Source organism: Notolepis coatsorum, assembly GCF_963971535.1.
Source record: "Notolepis coatsorum genome assembly, chromosome: 18".
In the NCBI taxonomy this organism is placed as follows: Eukaryota; Metazoa; Chordata; class Actinopteri; order Aulopiformes; family Paralepididae; genus Notolepis; species Notolepis coatsorum.
The window spans coordinates 79,398,386-79,418,034 of record NC_140182.1 but is presented as its reverse complement, the minus strand read 5'-3'; the positions used below and the strand labels follow the sequence as shown (position 1 = coordinate 79,418,034).

Here is a 19,649-nt window from a genome sequence, read left to right as displayed (position 1 = left end):
CTTTTTTCATGAAACCAACTGACCATGATGAACTATTCAACATTATCATGAAGATGAAGGACACTCGCACAGCCGGTGCTGATGGAATATGCAGCAAAATCCTAATAGCCATAGCCAATATTATAGTCAGACCACTCGCTCACTGTATTAATTTGTCCTTACTACATGGTGTAGTGCCAAAAAACATCAAAATTGGGAGCATAATACCCATATATAAATCAGGTGACAAAAATAGTATTAATAATTACCGTCCAATATCCGTATTACCAGCTCTACTCCAGGCACGGAGATCCTCTTCCTCCTCCTCGGGTGCTGCAGACGGGCAGCGCAGAACAAAGGGGTCCCAGGGGACCGGGGCGAAGAGACGCATCCTCCCGTGGAAATAGGGAGCGATGCGCGCCGGCTTGACGTCTGGAGTGGGAACACCACTCCAGGCCTGGCACGGAGATCCTCCTCGGATGCTGCAGACGGGCAGCGCAGAACACAGGGGTCCCAGGGGACCGGGGCGAAGAGACGCATCCTCCCGTGGAAATAGGGAGCGATGCGCGCCGGCTTGACGTCTGGAGTGGGAACACTGGAAAACCTCCCGTAGAGAATTAGAGAGCGAAGACGGTGTCCCACTCCAGGCAAACGGCGACAGGTGGTGATGGCTGGCACGTCGTCTCACGCCGGAGACGCGGCAGGAGATGGTAACGTACAGGATGGTAACCGTACAGAACTCCATGAACACAGAGTGAACATAGAAACAGATACAGATACAGAACGACCCGACAAGGACTGGAAGGGAGGTCCAGGTATATAAAGCCCTCAGGGGCGCTAATCACCAACTATGACAGCTGCGTGATGGTAATTGAACAAGAAAGTCCAAGGGTGGGGGCTGGTGAAGAGTAGAGGAGAGTAAATCATCGCAAGGGTGGGGGCTGGTGAAGGAGAGTAGAAGGCAGGGAAAAGTTCTCACAAGGGTGGGGGCTGGTGAAGAGTAGGAGGCAGGGAAAAGTTCTCACAAGGGTGGGGGCTGGTGAGGTGAGGAGACAGGGAAAAAAGGTCCAGGGAACAGGCGAATCCTCACAGTATCTCCCCCTCCACGGGAGCCACCGGGCGACCGAAAAACTACCATGACGGGGCAGAACACTAACATGACGGTCAGAACACTAACATGACGGTCAGAACACTACGGAATCAGACAGCGGGGCAGGGGACAAGACAAAGCAACAAACAAAAAAAATGGGCCATGCTAGCAGGGGAAGCTACACCTAAAGTGGGGCTAGCAGAGGGACCGGGTAGCTGCCAGAGCATTGCTAGCTACAGGGCCTATGCTAGCTGTACTGCTACATTAGCATAGAGGCTGCGCTAGCTGCCGGAGCTAGGCTAGCAGACAGGGCTGGACTAGCAAAGGAGAACAAGCTAGCTGGAAGGACAGTCCTAGCTGTGGGGAAACTGACCTTGCTAGCTGAAGGGGCAGTCCTAGCAGTGGGGAGACTGACCTTGCTAGCTGAAGGGGCAGTCCTAGCAGTGGGGAAACTGACCTTGCTAGCTGAAGGGGCAGTCCTAGCAGTGGGGAAACTGACCTTGCTAGCTGAAGAGGCAGTCCTAGCAGCGGGGAGACTGACCTTGCTAGCTGAAGGGGCAGTCCTAGCAGTGGGGAGACTGACCTTGCTAGCTGAAGGGGCAGTCCTAGCAGTGGGGAGACTGACCTTGCTAGCTGAAGGGGCAGTCCTAGCAGTGGGGAACAGGGTAGCTAACAGAGGAGCTAACGAGGCTAACAGGGGAGCTAACAGGGAAGCTAACGAGGCTACCAGGGGAGCTAACAGGGGAGTCAACAGGGGAACTAACAGGGGAACTAAAAAGGGCAAACTCACATACACTGTCTGTGCTGGCTGGGGTCGTCGACTGGTCGGGTCGTACTGTTATGGTTTGTAACCGACCCCAATCGCACAACACAAGACAGGTATGAGAGTAAGCCAAAACAGGGCATTTATTTATTACATAACAAAAAGCGGCACAGTCCCTTTAAGGGAGAACACAAAAACACTAGAGTCAAAGAAATATGGAAAATGCGGCACTGTGCCTTTAAGAGGCGAACAGGCTAAGGGACTAAGGCTAAGGGACAGGGCCAGGGCTAAATGTCAGGGCCAGGACCAGGGGCACAGGAGAGGGGGACAGGGACAGAGGCCCGGAGAGGCGGGCTGGAGACAGGGACAGAGAACAGGGTTAAGGCCTTGGACAGGGCGAGGGCCAGAACTGCTTACAGGGATGAGGACAGGGTTCCGACGGCGGAGGCCTGGCACGGGGACAGGGGCCCGACGGCGGAGGCCTGGCACGGGGACAGGGGCCCGACGGCGGAGGCCTGGCACGGAGACAGGGGCCCGACGGCGGAGGCCTGTCACGGGGACAGGGGCCCGACGGCGGAGGCCTGGTACGGAGACAGGGGCCCGACAGCGGAGGCCGGGGGGAAGAGGCGCCATCCTCCCGTGGAAATAGGGAGCGATGACGCGCCGGCTTGACGTCTGGAGTGGGAACACTGGAAAACCTCCCGTAGAGAATTAGAGAGCGAAGACGGTGTCCCACTCCAGGCACGGAGATCCTCTTCCTCCTCCTCGGGTGCTGCAGACGGGCAGCGCAGAACAAAAGGGTCCCAGGGGACCGGGGCGAAGAGACGCATCCTCCCGTGGAAATAGGGAGCGATGCACGCCGGCTTGACGTCTGGAGTGGGAACACCACTCCAGGCCTGGCACGGATATCCTCCTCGGATGCTGCAGACGGGCAGCGCAGAACACAGGGGTCCCAGGGGACCGGGGCGAAGAGACGCATCCTCCCGTGGAAATAGGGAGCGATGCGCGCCGGCTTGACGTCTGGAGTGGGAACACTGGAAAACCTCCCGTAGAGAATTAGAGAGCGAAGACGGTGTCCCACTCCAGGCAAACGGCGACAGGTGGTGATGGCTGGCACGTCGTCTCACGCCGGAGACGCGGCAGGAGATGGTAACGTACAGGATGGTAACCGTACAGAACTCCATGAACACAGAGTGAACATAGATACAGATACAGATACAGAACGACCCGACAAGGACTGGAAGGGAGGTCCAGGTATATAAAGCCCTCAGGGGCGCTAATCACCAACTATGACAGCTGCGTGATGGTAATTGAACAAGAAAGTCCAAGGGTGGGGGCTGGTGAAGAGTAGAGGAGAGTAAATCATTGCAAGGGTGGGGGCTGGTGAAGGAGAGTAGAAGGCAGGGAAAAGTTCTCACAAGGGTGGGGGCTGGTGAAGAGTAGGAGGCAGGGAAAAGTTCTCACAAGGGTGGGGGCTGGTGAGGTGAGGAGACAGGGAAAAAAGGTCCAGGGAACAGGCGAATCCTCACAATTTTCATACTGGAAAACCACCTCTGTATCCTCCTCATGAAGAGGAGGCCAAGAGAGACCACAGAGTGAGCAGATGCCATCATACCGAGCAGGCGCATCACGGACAGCGCCGTAACCGTCCTGCTAGGACGGAACCTCCTGAGGGCGCCGAGAATATCCTCCCGCCACTGCTCTGAGAGGGTTGCCCTCATGGGCCTTGAGCTTAGAACCAAGCCCAAGTACTCCACCTGTTGATTGGGAAGAGGAGTACTCTTCTTCCAGTTCACAGCAAAACCCAGACTGGCGAGGAATTCCACCACCAGCCTGGTATGAAACCTGGCGATCTCCTCTGACCGGCTGAGGACCAGAATGTCATCGAGGTAGAATAAAATTCGTATCCCCTGACCATGCAGAGGGTCCAGCGCGGTCTCCACGCACTTGGTGAATGTGCGAGGAGCCAGACAGTAGCCGAACGGCAGCCTCTGGTACTCGTACGCTATGCCCTGAAACAGGAAGCGTAGGAATTTCCTGTGAGGAAGGAAGATCGGGATGTGAAAATACGCATCCTTCAGGTCTATGGAGGTGAACCAGTCTCCCACTCTGACAGTGCTTAACAGGTGTTTGACGGTCAACATTCTGAACCTTCTCACCACAATCAGCCGATTGAACGCAGACAGGTCCAGACTCCAGTATAGGTCTGACACTTCCCGATTTCTTGGGCACCAGAAAATACCGGGAGTAAACGCCACACATCGCGTCCTCCCTTGGGACCACGACGATGGCCTGCTTCGCCAACAGAGATTGGATCTCGTCGGCCAGAGCTGTCACTGCTGCGGACCCTGACAAAAGGGTCTGTACCAAACCCAAAAATGGAGGGTGGGGTTGTGCAAACTGTAACACAAGCCCCTCCCTCAGCGTTCTCTCCATCCACCTCAACATATGGCACTCTTGTAACCATACGTGATGATAATCCCAAAGCGCACCCGCAGCCAACTGGCGCTGGTCTGCCAGGAACCGTAGATAGGTGGCCCGGTCCCTCCCGCTGTGTGTTGCCAACCCTGGACTCGCCAACCGCGCAAGCAGGGTGTCTCACGGAGCCGGGATATCGCACCCTGACTCTACCAACGAGGCAATCGCACCCAAGGAGGGACCCCGACAGAAAGGGCCGGCCTGATACGGGGAGAGCGGCCATCACCCCTGGTGACATAGGCTCTCCCGCTGAGCATCTTCCCGGCATAGACTGCTGAGGACAGCCTGCTCTACAGCTGGACATGCAAGGTGTGTGGTCCCCACGCTGCCCGATAGGGTGAGTCCCTACACACCGTAGCCCTGTAGTGATATTACTACCACCCAAATCATGCATGCCTGACTGACCACCGCCGGTCTTATGGTCAGGGGAGGCACTAACGTAATACCCGGCCTGGCGAGGGCGGGGCTGGGGGAACCCACGCTGTGACCTCCTGGGCCTAGAGTTCCCCATTTGACAAAAGATTTTAGATACAGGGAACCCTGCTATGTCGACAGACACAACACCAGGCTCACCAAACACAGACACAGGACGTGTGGTGCGGGAGCCGCTTGACAGCACAGCATTCTCATAGACAGACCCAGGCCTAGCTAGCAACTGGGTGTCAGCCCCTGTCACCATGAGAAGCGATATGTGGGGCCGCTTGCGCTTCACTGGAAGAACACGGCCCGCAGCCAAAGGGGACAAATCAGAGCCCTGAGTCCCGTAGTGTAGCGGGGGGGAGTAACCGGAGAGCGTGCTAGACACAGCTAGATGGCAACAGTTTTTTAGGGCGTGCCCATCTAATGTAGCCGATCCCTCGGCCGCCGAGGCTGTCGGCCTTGTGATCACCTGTTTTCTTTGTGCCCAGGGTATCTCAGGCGGGGGAAACATGGCCTCTTCCTCAGGGGGTCCTCGCGGCGTGCCAGGTGGAGAAGGCCCTTCACCTGTTGTGCCCTGTCCGATGCGCTGGCGGTTCGTTCAGAGAAAGAGTTTGACACAATTGGCAGACATCATAAAACATGCAGGGGCATACTCTCGTGGACTCTGCCAGAGAGTTGACTCCGCTACCGGCATACTGGGGAGACAACCACCCCAAAAACAGAAAGGTTGCTCCCTTAACCCATTGAATCCGGGAAACACATCTGCATGTATATACAGGCTATATAACGCATTAAGGTGTTTCAGGTCTAAAATGGGTTAACCCAGGCCGACCGGTAACCAGAGCAAGGCTCGACCTGCGCCTGGAGGACCGGGAACTACACAGGAGCGCCTAAAGGGGAGGGAGGGGTGAATAAATTAGTGAATGAAAACTTCACAGATACCAATTGTTCAACTAACACAATCGGCCGATACCGATACCGATATTTTTATATATATAATATATATATATTTTTTTATGAAACTACTGTATATTTGTATGTCTCTAAATGTTTTGATTAATTGAAAATGGAGGACCCTTATGTAAAAAAGCCGAAAGTCTTTTTCTGGTCTTCATCCTCCAGTCCACTGAGCTGTACTGTATTGTACCCATTCTGCAATCTGTTAATAAAGTTTTCAATCAATCAATCAGACAAATGTATAGAAAAGCTTTTATTATAATCATATAACAAAAAATTATATTATTGTTTATGAAAATGTTTTAGCTTGACTATTATTTTAGGCATGGCAACAAATAAAATAATAATAATAAAATGAATAAATAAAATATTAAATAAATAAATAGGCTACACGTCTCTTTTTGTGTTACAAATTGTGCTCACCGATATGAACATAGGCCTCTTTACTTACTTAAAAAAGGAAACATCAAGAAATATGTTTATGATATTAATTCCACCATGCCATGTGTGTTTTATTTTATAATGCTCATGAGTCATGATTATTGCTGAAGTCTGAGTCATACAATACTCACTGACTTTCATAACCTAACAGACTAACTTGTCTTGCTCAAGACTTGTTTATGAGTTTTAATAAGAGAGCACTATCTCTCTCAACCAAAGCAATGCAGGTAGATGGCAACAGAACAATTTTGATTGACAGTCGATTCTGTCAATTACGTCACACCGCTTGCACCCGACTCTGCTGTTCTTACCACCAATCAGCAATTGCTTATTCGTTTTTTACTTCCGGGAAGTCCGCCATTGATCTGCATGCGAGATCAACAACAAACCTATCGGCGCTAATAACTTTAGCTCCCCACCGGCCACGAGTAGACTACCAGTGCTCCGCAGGATGACCAAACGAGGCATAATGATTTTACTCCAATGAATGTTATAATAAAAGCTTTTCTATACATTTGTCTGATTGAAAACTTTATTAACAGATTGCAGAATGGGTTAGGGCTGGGCGATATGGCAAAAAATTATATCGCAATAACGATATGATAATGTTATCATATCACTCGATATCGATAATTATCAAAATTGTTATAAGAAAAAAAAATCTATGTATTTTTTTATTTTTTTTAGACAACAGATGTATGTTTATTTTGCAGCAATTCTTTGTCGTTGCCGCCATCTTTAGTGTTACATCCCCTCACACTCCAGTTCTCAGGCTGCAGCTGGTTTAAAAGCGAAAGTAAACCGGCTTCTCTGCTGGCTGTGGCTCCAGGGGAGTTGAACAGTTCTGGCTCTGCTAGTTTCTTTTCTATCATTTGGCGCTTTTTTGGTGGACAAACCACCGCACATGTGCACCGTGACTCGTGACTGGAGTCTAGCTCTGCTAGCACTAGGGCTGCAACTAATGACTATTTTGGTAGTCGACTAATCTGTCGATTATTTTTTCGATTAGTCGACTAATCGAAAAACAATTATATTAAAAAAAATAGATATAATATTTTTTTTTCTCACTACCTATCTTTGTGAAAGTGGCTTCTCAGCTCTGGTCCAGCTGAAGACAGAGCAGAGGAACAGATTGGACATTGAGCATGACCTCAGAGTTGCTTTGAGACTCTTGTCAGGATCAAACAACATCCCCAGTTATCCCATTAGTTCCCCCAAACTTACTGTCGGTCTGTTATGTTAAGCTAAGAAGTCTTCAGCTGGCTGGACCAGAGTTGAGAAGCAACTTTCACAAAGATAGGTAGTGCAAATTTTTTTTAAATAAAATTATAATATATATATATATTTTTTTTTAATGACTAATCGACGCAACAATATCTCGTCGACGATTTTTCATAACACACATAGCCTACTGTGTACAGACGGTTTCAAACTGTATTTTAAATTAGAAAGCAAACAAAATAAATGGACAAGAGAAAAAGAAATCTCAATTTGGTCAGTATTGTCATTTGGACAAGCAAAGCCATTACTTTAAGTTGCAGGCAAGAAAGACAAGTCTGTCCACTGTCTCTGGTTTTAAAACTGCCCTGTTGCAGGTCACAAAAAAAGTTTAAAAAAAATGCGATTTTTTTTTGATATTTTTCTTTTCGATATCGATTATTAAAATATATCGCGATAATTATCGTTATCGTTATATAGCCCAGCCCTAGAATGGGTACAATTCAGTACGGGCTCTCTGAGCAAAGGAAGGAAGTGAGAGATATGAATGAGTAATGCTTGCTATGGTCAGGTAAATATGCTGATGTTATTGAACGTGTAACTAACGTTAATGCCACAAAACGAATGCCGTTGTTAATCATAAGTAGTAACTTTGATGCAGTAGCTTGTGTGTGCAGGTCGCTTGACTGAAACTTTTTTCAAAGTTTGAACGTGTGGACCAGATTGACGCGACACAAATTGACGGATATTTATCAGCCACTGCCATCGGCACATTTGAGCTTATCGGCCGACAGGCCGATGGCAGTCAACAAGGCACTTATCGGCCGATACCGATACCCGACCGATATATCAGTGCACCCCTACAATACAGTACGGCTCAATACACACAATTGTTAAGGGGATGCAGACCAGAGAAAGACGTTTGTCTTGTTTACATTGGGGTCCACCATTTTCAATTCATAGTGACATTTACGACACATACAACACTCATAACATCAGCCCCTGTGGCGTCCGGTCCGCCCTGGCATTTCCCCCCCCGGAAGAGCACAGGGCCCTTCGGGTTAACAGAATATATTGCACGAGCCTGTGACCCGGCCGGGTTGAACTGATCCGGTCCGGCGCGACCAGGATGAGTCCTGTGCCCTTCCACGCTGCCGCGCATCTTCAAAGGAGAGGGGGATAGGTACACGTTTCGATCAAAACACCACAGGAGGCGCCACCGAGACGGTCTGTATACGCGAACGCACAGCTCCCGGTGGCCCACCTAATGGGCGTGAAACGCCCCTGTCAACGCTTGACCCGCCCTGCCATTTCCCCCCGGAAATGCATGCAAGCCCTCGAGCTGGCAGTGACCTGGCGCTCGGTAGAGATAAAACCCCTTCGTTATGCTGTTGGACAGACCAGGGCACACCGACCCCTAAAAAAGGCTGTTTAAAATAAACACTTGAGAACATGCCCAGGGCCAGGCGCTGATATGTGGGGGGCATATGCGAACAACGATCAGGACAGGGGAGGGAGAATTGGCACGAGAGGTCAATTGGGATGGGGAGAAAAATCACAGAAAAAGGAGGAGAAAAAAGTAGATCAAAAAAAATTAAAAGCCAAACACACAGTAGCAAATTACCAGTCGCGAATTCAGGGTCTACGTTTGTTTAAAAAACGTGTTCACATGAATCCCGTGGCCCTCTTGCTCTTCACAAACAAGAAAATGCCGCCCGCCAACCTTTACTGTATCAGAAAAGATAGCGGGCCCCCATTGTTTATTTCGAGGGACTTTTTATTTAAAAACATAGTATTTTGGGGGGGGGATAGGGGTTTCAATGAAAAGACAGGTGAGAGAGCTTTTTCTTTGTTCTTTCCTTTTTGGGTGAAAACCAGGAGTTTTAACAGGGAAGAGGGGCAGAGGGAGGGGGAACACATCCAAGGCGTAGCCCCACGCCTCTCACCTCTAATGCCTGCTTGACGCTGCCGCTGGCGCGTAAGGGGCTAGTGACGGGAGTGCTCGTTTTATAGCACCTCCTCATCACACGCACAGTCAGAACTTCACCAATTGATATAACACCTCCAAGGAGTGGTTTATATCCCCCCCCCCCCCCCCCCCCCAACCAACCTCACGTAAGCGAAGAGACATACGGGGTGAACCGGAGAGTGTCTCCAGCTGTGTTGTTTTCCCAAGTGACCCATACGTGAGCACATGGCCATATGCACACGCCACCGCTTGCAAAAACCACAACACGAGCTAGCCACCAACCGCGAGCCCCAGGCCAGCGGCTCCTATTCACAAGCAAGAATTGCCCCGTTGCACTCATACTCCACGTTCAAGGTATACACAAACACATTCAGTGAAACGTTTACACGCTTCTTCAATAAATAAATAAAAACTCCTAAGAGGGCCTCTTTATTGAAGGAAACTTAGTTTTTTGGGGGGAATATGGGGGTTTAGGTTGTAAGAGAGAGAAAAAACAGAGGAAGAGAGAGGTGAAGGGGGGGGGGGGATACAGCCTCTCAGGCCTAGCCCCCGTTACCTGCTGCCGGTGTGTGGCGCGTCCTCCTCGAGGTGCGTTCCAACTGCCGTCTCTCTCTCCGTGTTTTTACGCCTCGCGTCTCAGGCCTCTCGCCATTTGGGGTCGGGGCTCTAATTGAACCCTGACTCTGCCGGCAAGGCATCAAAGATGAAACCCCCGCCCCCTCCATGCAACATTCTGGGACGTGATGGTAGGGGGCACAGGGCCCACTCAGGCACCAGCATTTCCGCAGAAACCGAGGGACTTGAACCCAGCGGCCCGCATACTCTTCCTCCTACTACCGACCACCCGCCCTGCTCGCTTCACCACCGCTCTTAACGGCGGGAGCAAGCAGGTGGAGTCTGAGAGCTTGTGCCGCAATCGCCCGCCATCAGAGAGACCGTGCCCGCTCTTGTCAGGGGTCCGTTTGATGTCGACACCGGAGCTACCTCTCTCACGAGTGAGGGGTGCTCGACGGCTTCCGAGCGGCACCACACTCTGCGCCATTTGCCACCGGCGGAGGTTGGGAGGAGGGAGTGCTGGTGGAGCCGCCAGACCACCCGCCACAGCTGCCCGACCACCCGCCACAGCCGCTCACCACCGAATGGTGGGAGCGAGCAGCAGCAGAGAGCTTGCGCCACAAGTCATCCCTGGAGGGGACGCCGGAGCCGGGGGGCCTCCTCACTGAAGAGGGGCGCTCAACTGTCTCCGGGCGGTGCGCACCCAGCTCCGCCCGCCGCCGGGGCTCACCCTCTCGCCATGAACGTGGGACTAGGGAACCCCTGCAGCGCACAGAGGAGGTTGCGACGGAGAATCACAGGTGGAGCTAAGAAAAATACTTCCCAGGTCCGGGTGGTGATGCCATTCTTGGGATCCAAAAATAGCAACCACAAAAACGAAACTAAATTCCACTTGCTTGCCGTGTGCGTATAGCGAGCACTTCCTGAAGTGAAAGAAACGGGAAGGCGGAAGTACGGTCACACCCCTCGTCTATTTGCATATAGGTGGACAGGGGCGTGGCCGGACAAGTGTAAAGTGCATGTAGCAGAATCTTTCAAAGTAACGTGGTAATATGATATCCCATAGTGAGCAGAACGCGAAGCAAGTAACGAAATGTAACCTCAGTTGCCTTTCGAGTTTAATTAAAGGTTTGAATTGAAACGTCCTCTTTCTCCCTCCAGGTCTACCAGCGATAGTGACAAGATGATGTCCGATGCCAGTGACATGTTGGCAGCAGCCCTGGAGCAGATGGATGGCATCATAGCAGGTACACATCTCTCTCCTGCCTCACTGGGTCCATATTTCACCTGGACCTGACCTGTATTGAATGATGCATTTATTCCTTATGATTATGATGATTATGATGATGATGATGATTATACATTTTTCAGGCCAAATAATTTCACACTCGCTCCTGATGTAGAAAGCATAACGTTAGAAAGCATTTATGTAGAAAATGCACCATATATACACCATATACCATATATACAGTTTCTTTTATTCTGTTAATTATATTGTTTACACTGTTATATTTTTATATTCATATTTTATTTTATTGCCTATACTTATGTCTGTCTACTATTGCCCTGCCCATACCTGTATCTCCCCTCCCCCATTCTGCTATGATGCACCCACATTTCCCCAAGGGGATCAATAAAGGAATATCTCATTTTATAGAAAGCAAAGTTAAAGTTCATGGTTTCATGGTTCATGGTTCAAGAATTTTTTTTAACGGCTATTCCAGTGAATAATCTAGCCTTACAGATCCCTGAAAAGCAATTTCCCTTCAAGATATCTAAAGACAGTTTTAAGTATTTGGGAGTGAACATATGTCGTACATTTTCAGACCTTATCGAGAATAATTTCTCACCCTTAATAGCCAAGCTTAAATTGGACCTGGAGAGATGGAATAGCTTACCGGTACATATAACCATTGCCGGGGAGGGTAAACTGCATACAAATGTATGTGCTTCCACGTTTTTTATATCTTTTTCAGTCCCTTCCAGTCTTCTTACCCAAATCCCTTTTTACTAAAGTAAACGCATTGATTTCCCATTTTCTATGGGGAGGCAAGCCCCCCAGAATCAAAAACCGACACTGAGTTGGTGTGAATCTGAAGCTGGATCCTGTCATTCTACCTCACTATTGGCTCTGCTCTCATCTGAATTGCCAATCCGGCCGACCAAATTTTCAAGTAATCCAATTGTTGTGTCCACTACTTTGAAAATATGGCTCCAATTCAGGCGTGCCTCTGGACTCCTGGGGTTCTCCAACCACAATTCAGGTGTGCCTCTGGACTCCTGGGGTTCTCCAACCACAGCCCCATTTGCAACAACCACCTTTTTATCCCTCCCCGCACTGACGCAACCTTTTTCGACCTGGCAAAGGTCAGGCCTAGTTAGAGTGAGGGACCTCTACACCAATAAGGTTTTCTGTAGTTTTAGCGATCTGTGTGAAAAATTTGGCCTCCCGAGATCTCATTTATTCTGATACTTTCAAGTTCGAAACTGGGTTCAGGGCTCGAAATTGCGACTGAATTGGTCGCATATGCCAGGGGTTCCCAAAGTCGGGGTCGCGACCCACAGGTGAAGGTTTTTTTTTTTTTTTAATGCAGTCAGGCCACTGAACTTAGAAGCAGGCCAGGCCAGTGTTTCTAGTTGCACCAGCGCAATAGTTAGATAACCTAGGTGGGGAACAACCAGGAGATCACTGCAACTCACACAAGTTGGAGAACTATCTCTCTCTCTCTCTCTCTCTCTCTTGCTCTCACACACACACAAAGGGAGCCGCATGTGATTGGTGGAGGCGGGACCCTTACAAAAAACTGCTAATCATTGACACATGCTAGCCTGTAATAATCCCCCCCAGAAAAATCTACTTTGCATTTGATATATTGCAAATATATGCCATCACACACACTGGCATTTAAAGGGTTAGAATTATAAAATGAATATGTGGTGTTATGATCAGGGCTGAAGTTGAATAAAATATTGTATTTATCAATTACAAAAAAAACTGAAAATCCATAAAAATCTGTGTTGTTGCTAATCATACATATGCTAGCCTGTTTTTTAACAATCATTTGTGATGCCATCACAAACACTGGCATTTAAAGGGTACAAATAAAAAAATTCCTGCACCAGAATGCAGGAAATGAAGTCTTTGTAACAAAGAAAATCCTGGTGGGGGACCCCCAGACCCCCTGCTTAAAAAGTGGCCTGACTGGGGCTATATTTTGCACTATATTTCCTGGCCTGAATGATTTCCCCAGTCCGGCCCTGGTTAAAAGCCTCTAATGAGGGGCGGTGAGGTGGCGTAACGGAGATTGCGTTCGTCACCAACCCCGGAGCGGCTGGATTCGCCTGTTCGAGTCCAGCTCACAGCTCCGGGGTTGTCACCAGCTTGGCTGGCCGTTCACACTAATACAATTTGCAGTATTAGAGGGTGGGAGAAGCTGGCGGGGTGGGTGCGGGTTGTTGTAAACAGCGACTCCTACAGTTCGGTCGGGGCGCCTGCTAAGCGCGTATAGGATCTAAGTGGGATAGTGTGATCCTTCCACACGCTACGCCCTCTCAGTGAGAATCCGCGCTGCCAGGTGAAAAGAAGCGGTTGATTGGCTGGACGTGTGTTGGAGGAAGCACGTGGTAGCCTCCACTCTCCCAGACCGACTGTGGGGGGTAAGTGCGCAGCGACCAGGAAGGGGATTGGGAATTGGCATAACGACTAACATTGGGATGGGAGAAAATCAAAGGAAAAAGGAGGGGGAAAAAAAGACAAAAAAAAAAAAAAAAAAGGCCTCTAATGCTTATTCGTGTGTGTGCGTTTGAACGTTTGCATTTTTCAACCATACATTTCCATTTATTAAAAAAATTAAAATATTTATTTTTGTTTGTTTTGCCTCCTATAATAGTGGGGCTCTCTGACACCGTTTTTTTGGGTCGCGGCCTGAAAAGTTTGGGAACCCCTGGCATATGCGACCGAAATTGTATCTGTGCGATCACAAAATATAATTGGGAGCATTCGTGCGAGTGCAAATAATTGTTCTGGTGAGACCCCCCACCTCCCCGAATGTCCCTTTCTCTGTACATTCGCTAGTTTGTCACTCAGTACAGTATGTGCCTTGTGAGTTGACAGTGACCATTCTTACTAGGGCTGGACGGTATGGTCTAAAATGTATATCACGGTATCATTTGAAGTGTAGACGGTAACGGTATATATCACGGTATATTAACTTATCTTAAAATTTATTATGCTTCTGAAGGGGTAAAACCCCTGGCAGCTATTACTGTACTATTGTATTACTAGGACATATTTCACATAGTACAGAGGTATTTTTTTGTCATTGTTGAAATAATAATAATACAAAAAGAAGTATTCTGTTACAGCTGCTGAGCTATATACTATAGCTAATGTCCATCAATATATTCCTTTGGAATGAAATAGGTTCAAGAATCGAATCAGGATTGTTAGCAGAGAGAGAGAGATAGAGAGGGAGGGGGAGAGAGAGAGTGAGGGGGAGGGATGCTAGGGGTGGAGCCGGCGTTGGCTTGCTGAGGCTACATCAACAGGCTGCTAGGAGCTAGCTAACATTAGCTTTCTGAGGCTACATCAACATTTAACATTACTTAAGATTTTAGCGCGACGTGGCCATTCCAGAATGGCGAGGATGCAAAGCATGTTAGACCATTGGACTCGTCGCAGAGTTTACATTACACATAGAAACTGCGCGACTCACGAGAGAAGTTGCCACACAGCTGTGTGCAACGCAGGGCTGAAGTGCTAGTTTGCTTCTAGAATTGAAGGTCCGCTCTGTTCCGTGTCTATTATGAAATGACAATTGCGCGTTGACATGCCCACTACGCAAAGCCTCTGTGCTCCTAAATTATTTTTCCAGTTTGCACATATCGATTTTTAGGGGGAAATCAGAGTGAAATAGTCGCACTGTGGAGCCCTGTCTCGGCGGGCTGGCGTTGGCTCCGCTCCTGGCAGCCCCCTCCCTCCACACTGTGTTGCTCTACCGGTCACAAGGTATAGTCTAAATCCATACCGTAGCGCAAATTCATACCGTTTATACCGTATACCGCTTATACCGTCCACCCCTAATTCTAACCAATCAAACGTGAGCTTGACGTTCTTACCTTTAATGCTGATTTTCGATTGGTTAAGTTGACGCACATACACGCTCACACACCCTCATTGCCCCTCCCCCTCACAGACACGTCTCATTCGCACCGAAGATAGCAAGCGTGCAGGTCCTCTTTTAACATCACTGAAGCAACGATTAGACAATGGCCCAGTAAACTATTCACTTTAGTTTAATACACAAGGCGTCTAACGTTATCTAGCTGGCTAGCTACTGATAACTCATAACATCATTGAAATTAGTTTGTGCAGCTGTGGCTAAAGTTAGCTAGCTACCAGTGTACCATCCATCTGCGACGGACTTAATTAAACACTTCATGGAAACGGAGTAACGTTAACGTTATGTCGAGTTCATACTACACTACACGTATGAACTCGACATAGCGTTAACGTTACTCCGTTTCCATGAAGTGTTTCATTAGCAGCAATCTGTTGTTGAAAATTTTACGTTAATGCTCCGTGCATTGCATGGACAGGATGGAAGCCGCCATGCGAGGACAGGAAGCCGTCTGTGAGGTTTTGCCCGCTGCTCACTACCTTTTCTCTGTCTTCTTTAAGCCTACTGTTAGGAATTCCCTATTCTCTGTCTTCTTTAAGCCTACTGTTAGGAATTCCCTACTCACTCTCTCTAGCCCCCACCCTCTCGTTCTTTACCCTTAGTGGCCACACCTGTTTGATATTCTATTATCTCTCGCACCTGTGGTGGCAGGCTAATTAGTCCCCCTGTGGGCTTTAAATACCAGGGCGCTTCCCCTCGTTTTGGCGTGGGGTCGTGTTGTATACTTGCCGAGTCATATTCTCTAAACATCTAGACTCTTTCGGGAGATCCTCCGTCTGCCTATGCTGTTCCATTCTCCTGCGTCGAGATGTTTTGCTCCAGCCTTCGCCTGCTGTCGCCGTTGCCTGAGAGTGGGACTGGTCTGCGCTCCCTAGACTTCCACGGGAGGCATCCCAGTCATCCACTTCAGACCCCCCGCGCAGCTGTCGTCCTGACGCACATCCAGACCAGCGCAGACGCTCTCCAGTCCTCAGCGCGCTACGCGCATCTTCCAAGGACGCTCGAGCTTGGCACGCTCTCCAGACCAGCGCGCAACGCGCATCTTCCAAGAACCCTCGAGCTTGGACGCTCTCCAGTCCTCAGCGCGCAACGCGCATCTTCCAAGGATGCTCGAGCTTGGCACGCTCTCCAGACCAGCGCGCAACGCGCATCTTCCAAGAACCCTCGAGCTTGGACGCTCTCCAGTCCTCAGCGCGCAACGCGCATCTTCCAAGGACGCTCGAGCTTGGCACGCTCTCCAGACCAGCGCGCAACGCGCATCTTCCAAGAACCCTCGAGCTTGGCACGCTCTCCAGACCGGCGCGCAACGCGCATCTCCTAGACCTTCGAGCTTGGCACGCTCCCCAGACCAGCGCGCTGGAGCGCATCTTCCAGACCTTCGTGCTTGGCGCACTCCTCCTCGCAGACGCACCCCGAGGCGTCTCTCTGTTCCGACGCGCACACCAAGGTGTGGCGCGCACTCTGTTCCTCGGCTCCGACAGCGGCTATCCGGTGGACGACATCCTCGCCACCGCCACTGTTCCGACGCGCACACCAAGGTGTGGCGCGCACTCAGTTCCTCGGCTCCGACAGTGGCTACCCGGTGGACGACATCCTCGCCACCGCCACTGTTCCAGCTCCCTGTTCCGACGCGCACACCAAGGTGTGGCGCGCACTCTGTTCCTCGGCTCCGACAGTGGCTACCCGGTGGACGACATCCTCGCCACCGCCACTGTTCCAGCTCCCTGTTCCGACGCGCACACCAAGGTGTGGCGCGCACTCTGTTCCTCGGCTCCGACAGCGGCTACCCGGTGGACGATGCCCTCGTCACCGCCACTGTTCCAGCACTCTCTCCCTCGGCTCGGACAGCCAGCCGCCCCGGTGGCGATGCCTTCGTTCCCGTTGCTGTCCCTGTACCATTACGCATGCGCCTGGGTGAGTTTTGATTGTGATGTCACTCACCCAGCGTAGTGCCCTTGCCCCCGTTCCCGCTGCTGTCCCCGTACCTTTACGCATACGTCCTGGGTGAGTTTTGATTGTGATGTCACTCACTCAGCGTAGTGCCCTTGCCCCCGTTCCCGCTGCTGTCCCCGTACCTTTACGCATACGTCCTGGGTGAGTTTTGATTGTGATGTCACTCACTCAGCGTAGTGCCCTTGCCCCCCGTTCCCGCTGCTGCCCCTTTACCTTACGCATACGCCTGGGTGAGTTTTGATTGTGATGTCACTCTCCCAGCATATTGCCTCTGTTAGTTTGTTTGGACATTTCATCTCCCAGCGTATTGCCTCTGTTAGTTAGTTTGGACATTTCATCTCCCAGCGTAATGCCTCTGTTTTTGGTTCTCACTTAGAATAGTATTTTTGGACTTTACATCTCCCCCTGTGTGTTTGTCACACGAAGATATTATTACTTTGTTCACTTTGTTATTTGGACTGTTCTGCACCTGCTCTGTTTTTTCCCCTTTTGTGCATTAACTATCTCCTCTGTCCTGCAGAGCGGCCCAGATGATTTCCACCAGTCCTCCCAGTTCCTCCCTGTTTCCCAGCCCGCCTCCGCGGGCCTCAGTCCCCTCTGTTCCCTAGTTCTCCCCTTCTAGTTCCACCTAGTTCCTGTTCCCTAGTTCTCCCCTTTCTAGTTCCACCTAGTTCCTGGTCCCAAGTTCTCCCCTTCTAGTTCCACCTAGTTCCTTGTCCCTAGTTCCCCTAGTCCCCGTTTCTCCTGTTCCCTAGCTCTCCTAGTCCCTAGTCCTCTCTCCCTAGTTTACCTAGTCTCTAGTTCCTCGGTCCCAAGGCGTTCCCTTAACCTTCCCTTAGGCGTTCCCTTACCTTCCCTTAGTGTTCCCTTTTCCTGCCCGCCTCTTAAAGGCACCTTTCCTTCCCCTCATATTATATTCCTGTAGTTGTGATTCTCCCTTAAAGGGACAGTGCCCTTTTCCCTGTATTTCCCTTTTGTTCAATAAATATCTGTTTCTTGGCAAACCATCATACCTGTCTTGTGTTGTGCGATTGGGGTCGGTTACAAACCATAACAGTACGACCCCACCAAGTCTACGACCCCAGCCAGCACAGACTGTGTATGTTGAGTTTGCCTTTTTTTTTCTTGTTCCCTCTAGCTCCCCTGTTAGCCCTGTTAGCTTCCCTGTTAGCCCAGTTTAGCTTCCTTGTTAGTCCTGTTTAGCTCCCTTGTTAGCCTGTTACTCCCCTGTTTAGCTTGTTAGTCTCCCCGGTTAGCTCCCCTGTTTGCTTCCCGTTTTGCCCTGTTTGACCCCCCTGTAGCTAGCCATGCCCTGGCAGCTAACCCAGTCCCTCAGCAGAGCCCCTGTCTGCTAGCTTAGCCCCGGCTGCTAGCACAGCCTCTATGTTTATGCAGCCCTTGCTGCTGGCATAGGCCCTGTAGCTAGCCATGCCCTGGCGGCTAACCCAGTTTCCCTCTGCATGGCCCCGGCCTGCTAGCTTGGCCCCGGCTGTTAGCACAGCCTCTATGTTAATGCAGCCTTGCAGCTGGCATAGGCCCTGTAGCTAGCCAGGCCCAAGCAGCTAACCTGGTCCCTCTGCATGGCCTCCACTTTTTTGTGTAGTTTATCTCACACAGCTAGGACTGTCCTTCCAGCTAGCTTGTTCTCTCATGCTGGTCCAGCCCTGTCTGCCAGCCTAGCTCCGGCAGCTAGCGCAGCCTCTATGTTGATGTAGCAGTACAGCTAGCATAGGCCCTGTAGCTATCAGTGCCCTGGCAGCTACCCTTTCCCTCTGCTAGCCTAGCTCCGGCAGCTTGCGCAGCCTCTATGTTGATGTAGCAGTACAGCTAGCATAGGCCCTGTAGCTGTCAGTGCCCTGGCAGCTATCCTTCCCTCTGCTAGCCCTTTTCCCGGTGCTACCATGGTTACCCCTTTTGCTACCCTGCTTGCCCCTCAGTTCTCTAGACCCAGTTCCTCTAGACCAGTTCTCTAGACCAGTTCTCTAAACCAGTTCTCTAGACCAGTTCTCTAGACCAGTTCTCTAGACCCAGTTCCTCTAGACCAGTTCCCCCAGTTGCCCCTCTGCTACCCTAGTTACCCCTCGGCGACCCTGTTTCTTTTGCTAGCCCCACTCTTGTGGTGGCTTCCCCTGCTGGCTTGGCCAGTACCGTCTTGTTTTGCCCCTGCCACTCTGTCTGTATTTGTTTTGGGTCGCCGGGTGGCTCCCGTTGGAGGGGGGGATACTGTGAGGTTTTGCCCGCTGCTCACTACCTTTTCTCTGTCTTCTTTAAGCCTACTGTTAGGAATTCCCTATTCTCTGTCTTCTTTAAGCCTACTGTTAGGAATTCCCTACTCACTCTCTCTAGCCCCCACCCTCTCGTTCTTTACCCTTAGTGGCCACACCTGTTTGATATTCTATTATCTCTCGCACCTGTGGTGGCAGGCTAATTAGTCCCCCTGTGGGCTTTAAATACCAGGGCGCTTCCCCTCGTTTTGGCGTGGGGTCGTGTTGTATACTTGCCGAGTCATATTCTCTAAACATCTAGACTCTTTCGGGAGATCCTCCGTCTGCCTATGCTGTTCCATTCTCCTGCGTCGAGATGTTTTGCTCCAGCCTTCGCCTGCTGTCGCCGTTGCCTGAGAGTGGGACTGGTCTGCGCTCCCTA

At 50.4% G+C, this 19,649-nt stretch overlaps 1 protein-coding gene across 5 annotated transcripts in view; it reads left to right on the top strand.

Annotated features, from left to right (window-relative positions):
* ppfibp1b (PPFIA binding protein 1b) overlaps nucleotides 1-19,649 on the top strand; it is a 166,373-nt gene that overhangs the window by 37,123 nt on the left and 109,601 nt on the right. For all 5 annotated transcript variants that reach the window (XM_084335485.1, XM_084335483.1, XM_084335484.1 and 2 more), the window contains exon 2: nucleotides 11,032-11,117. In XM_084335485.1, the coding sequence (XP_084191611.1) occupies nucleotides 11,054-11,117 (64 nt within the window). In that variant the 5' untranslated portion in view covers nucleotides 11,032-11,053. The remainder of the gene's footprint in view (nucleotides 1-11,031; nucleotides 11,118-19,649) is intronic.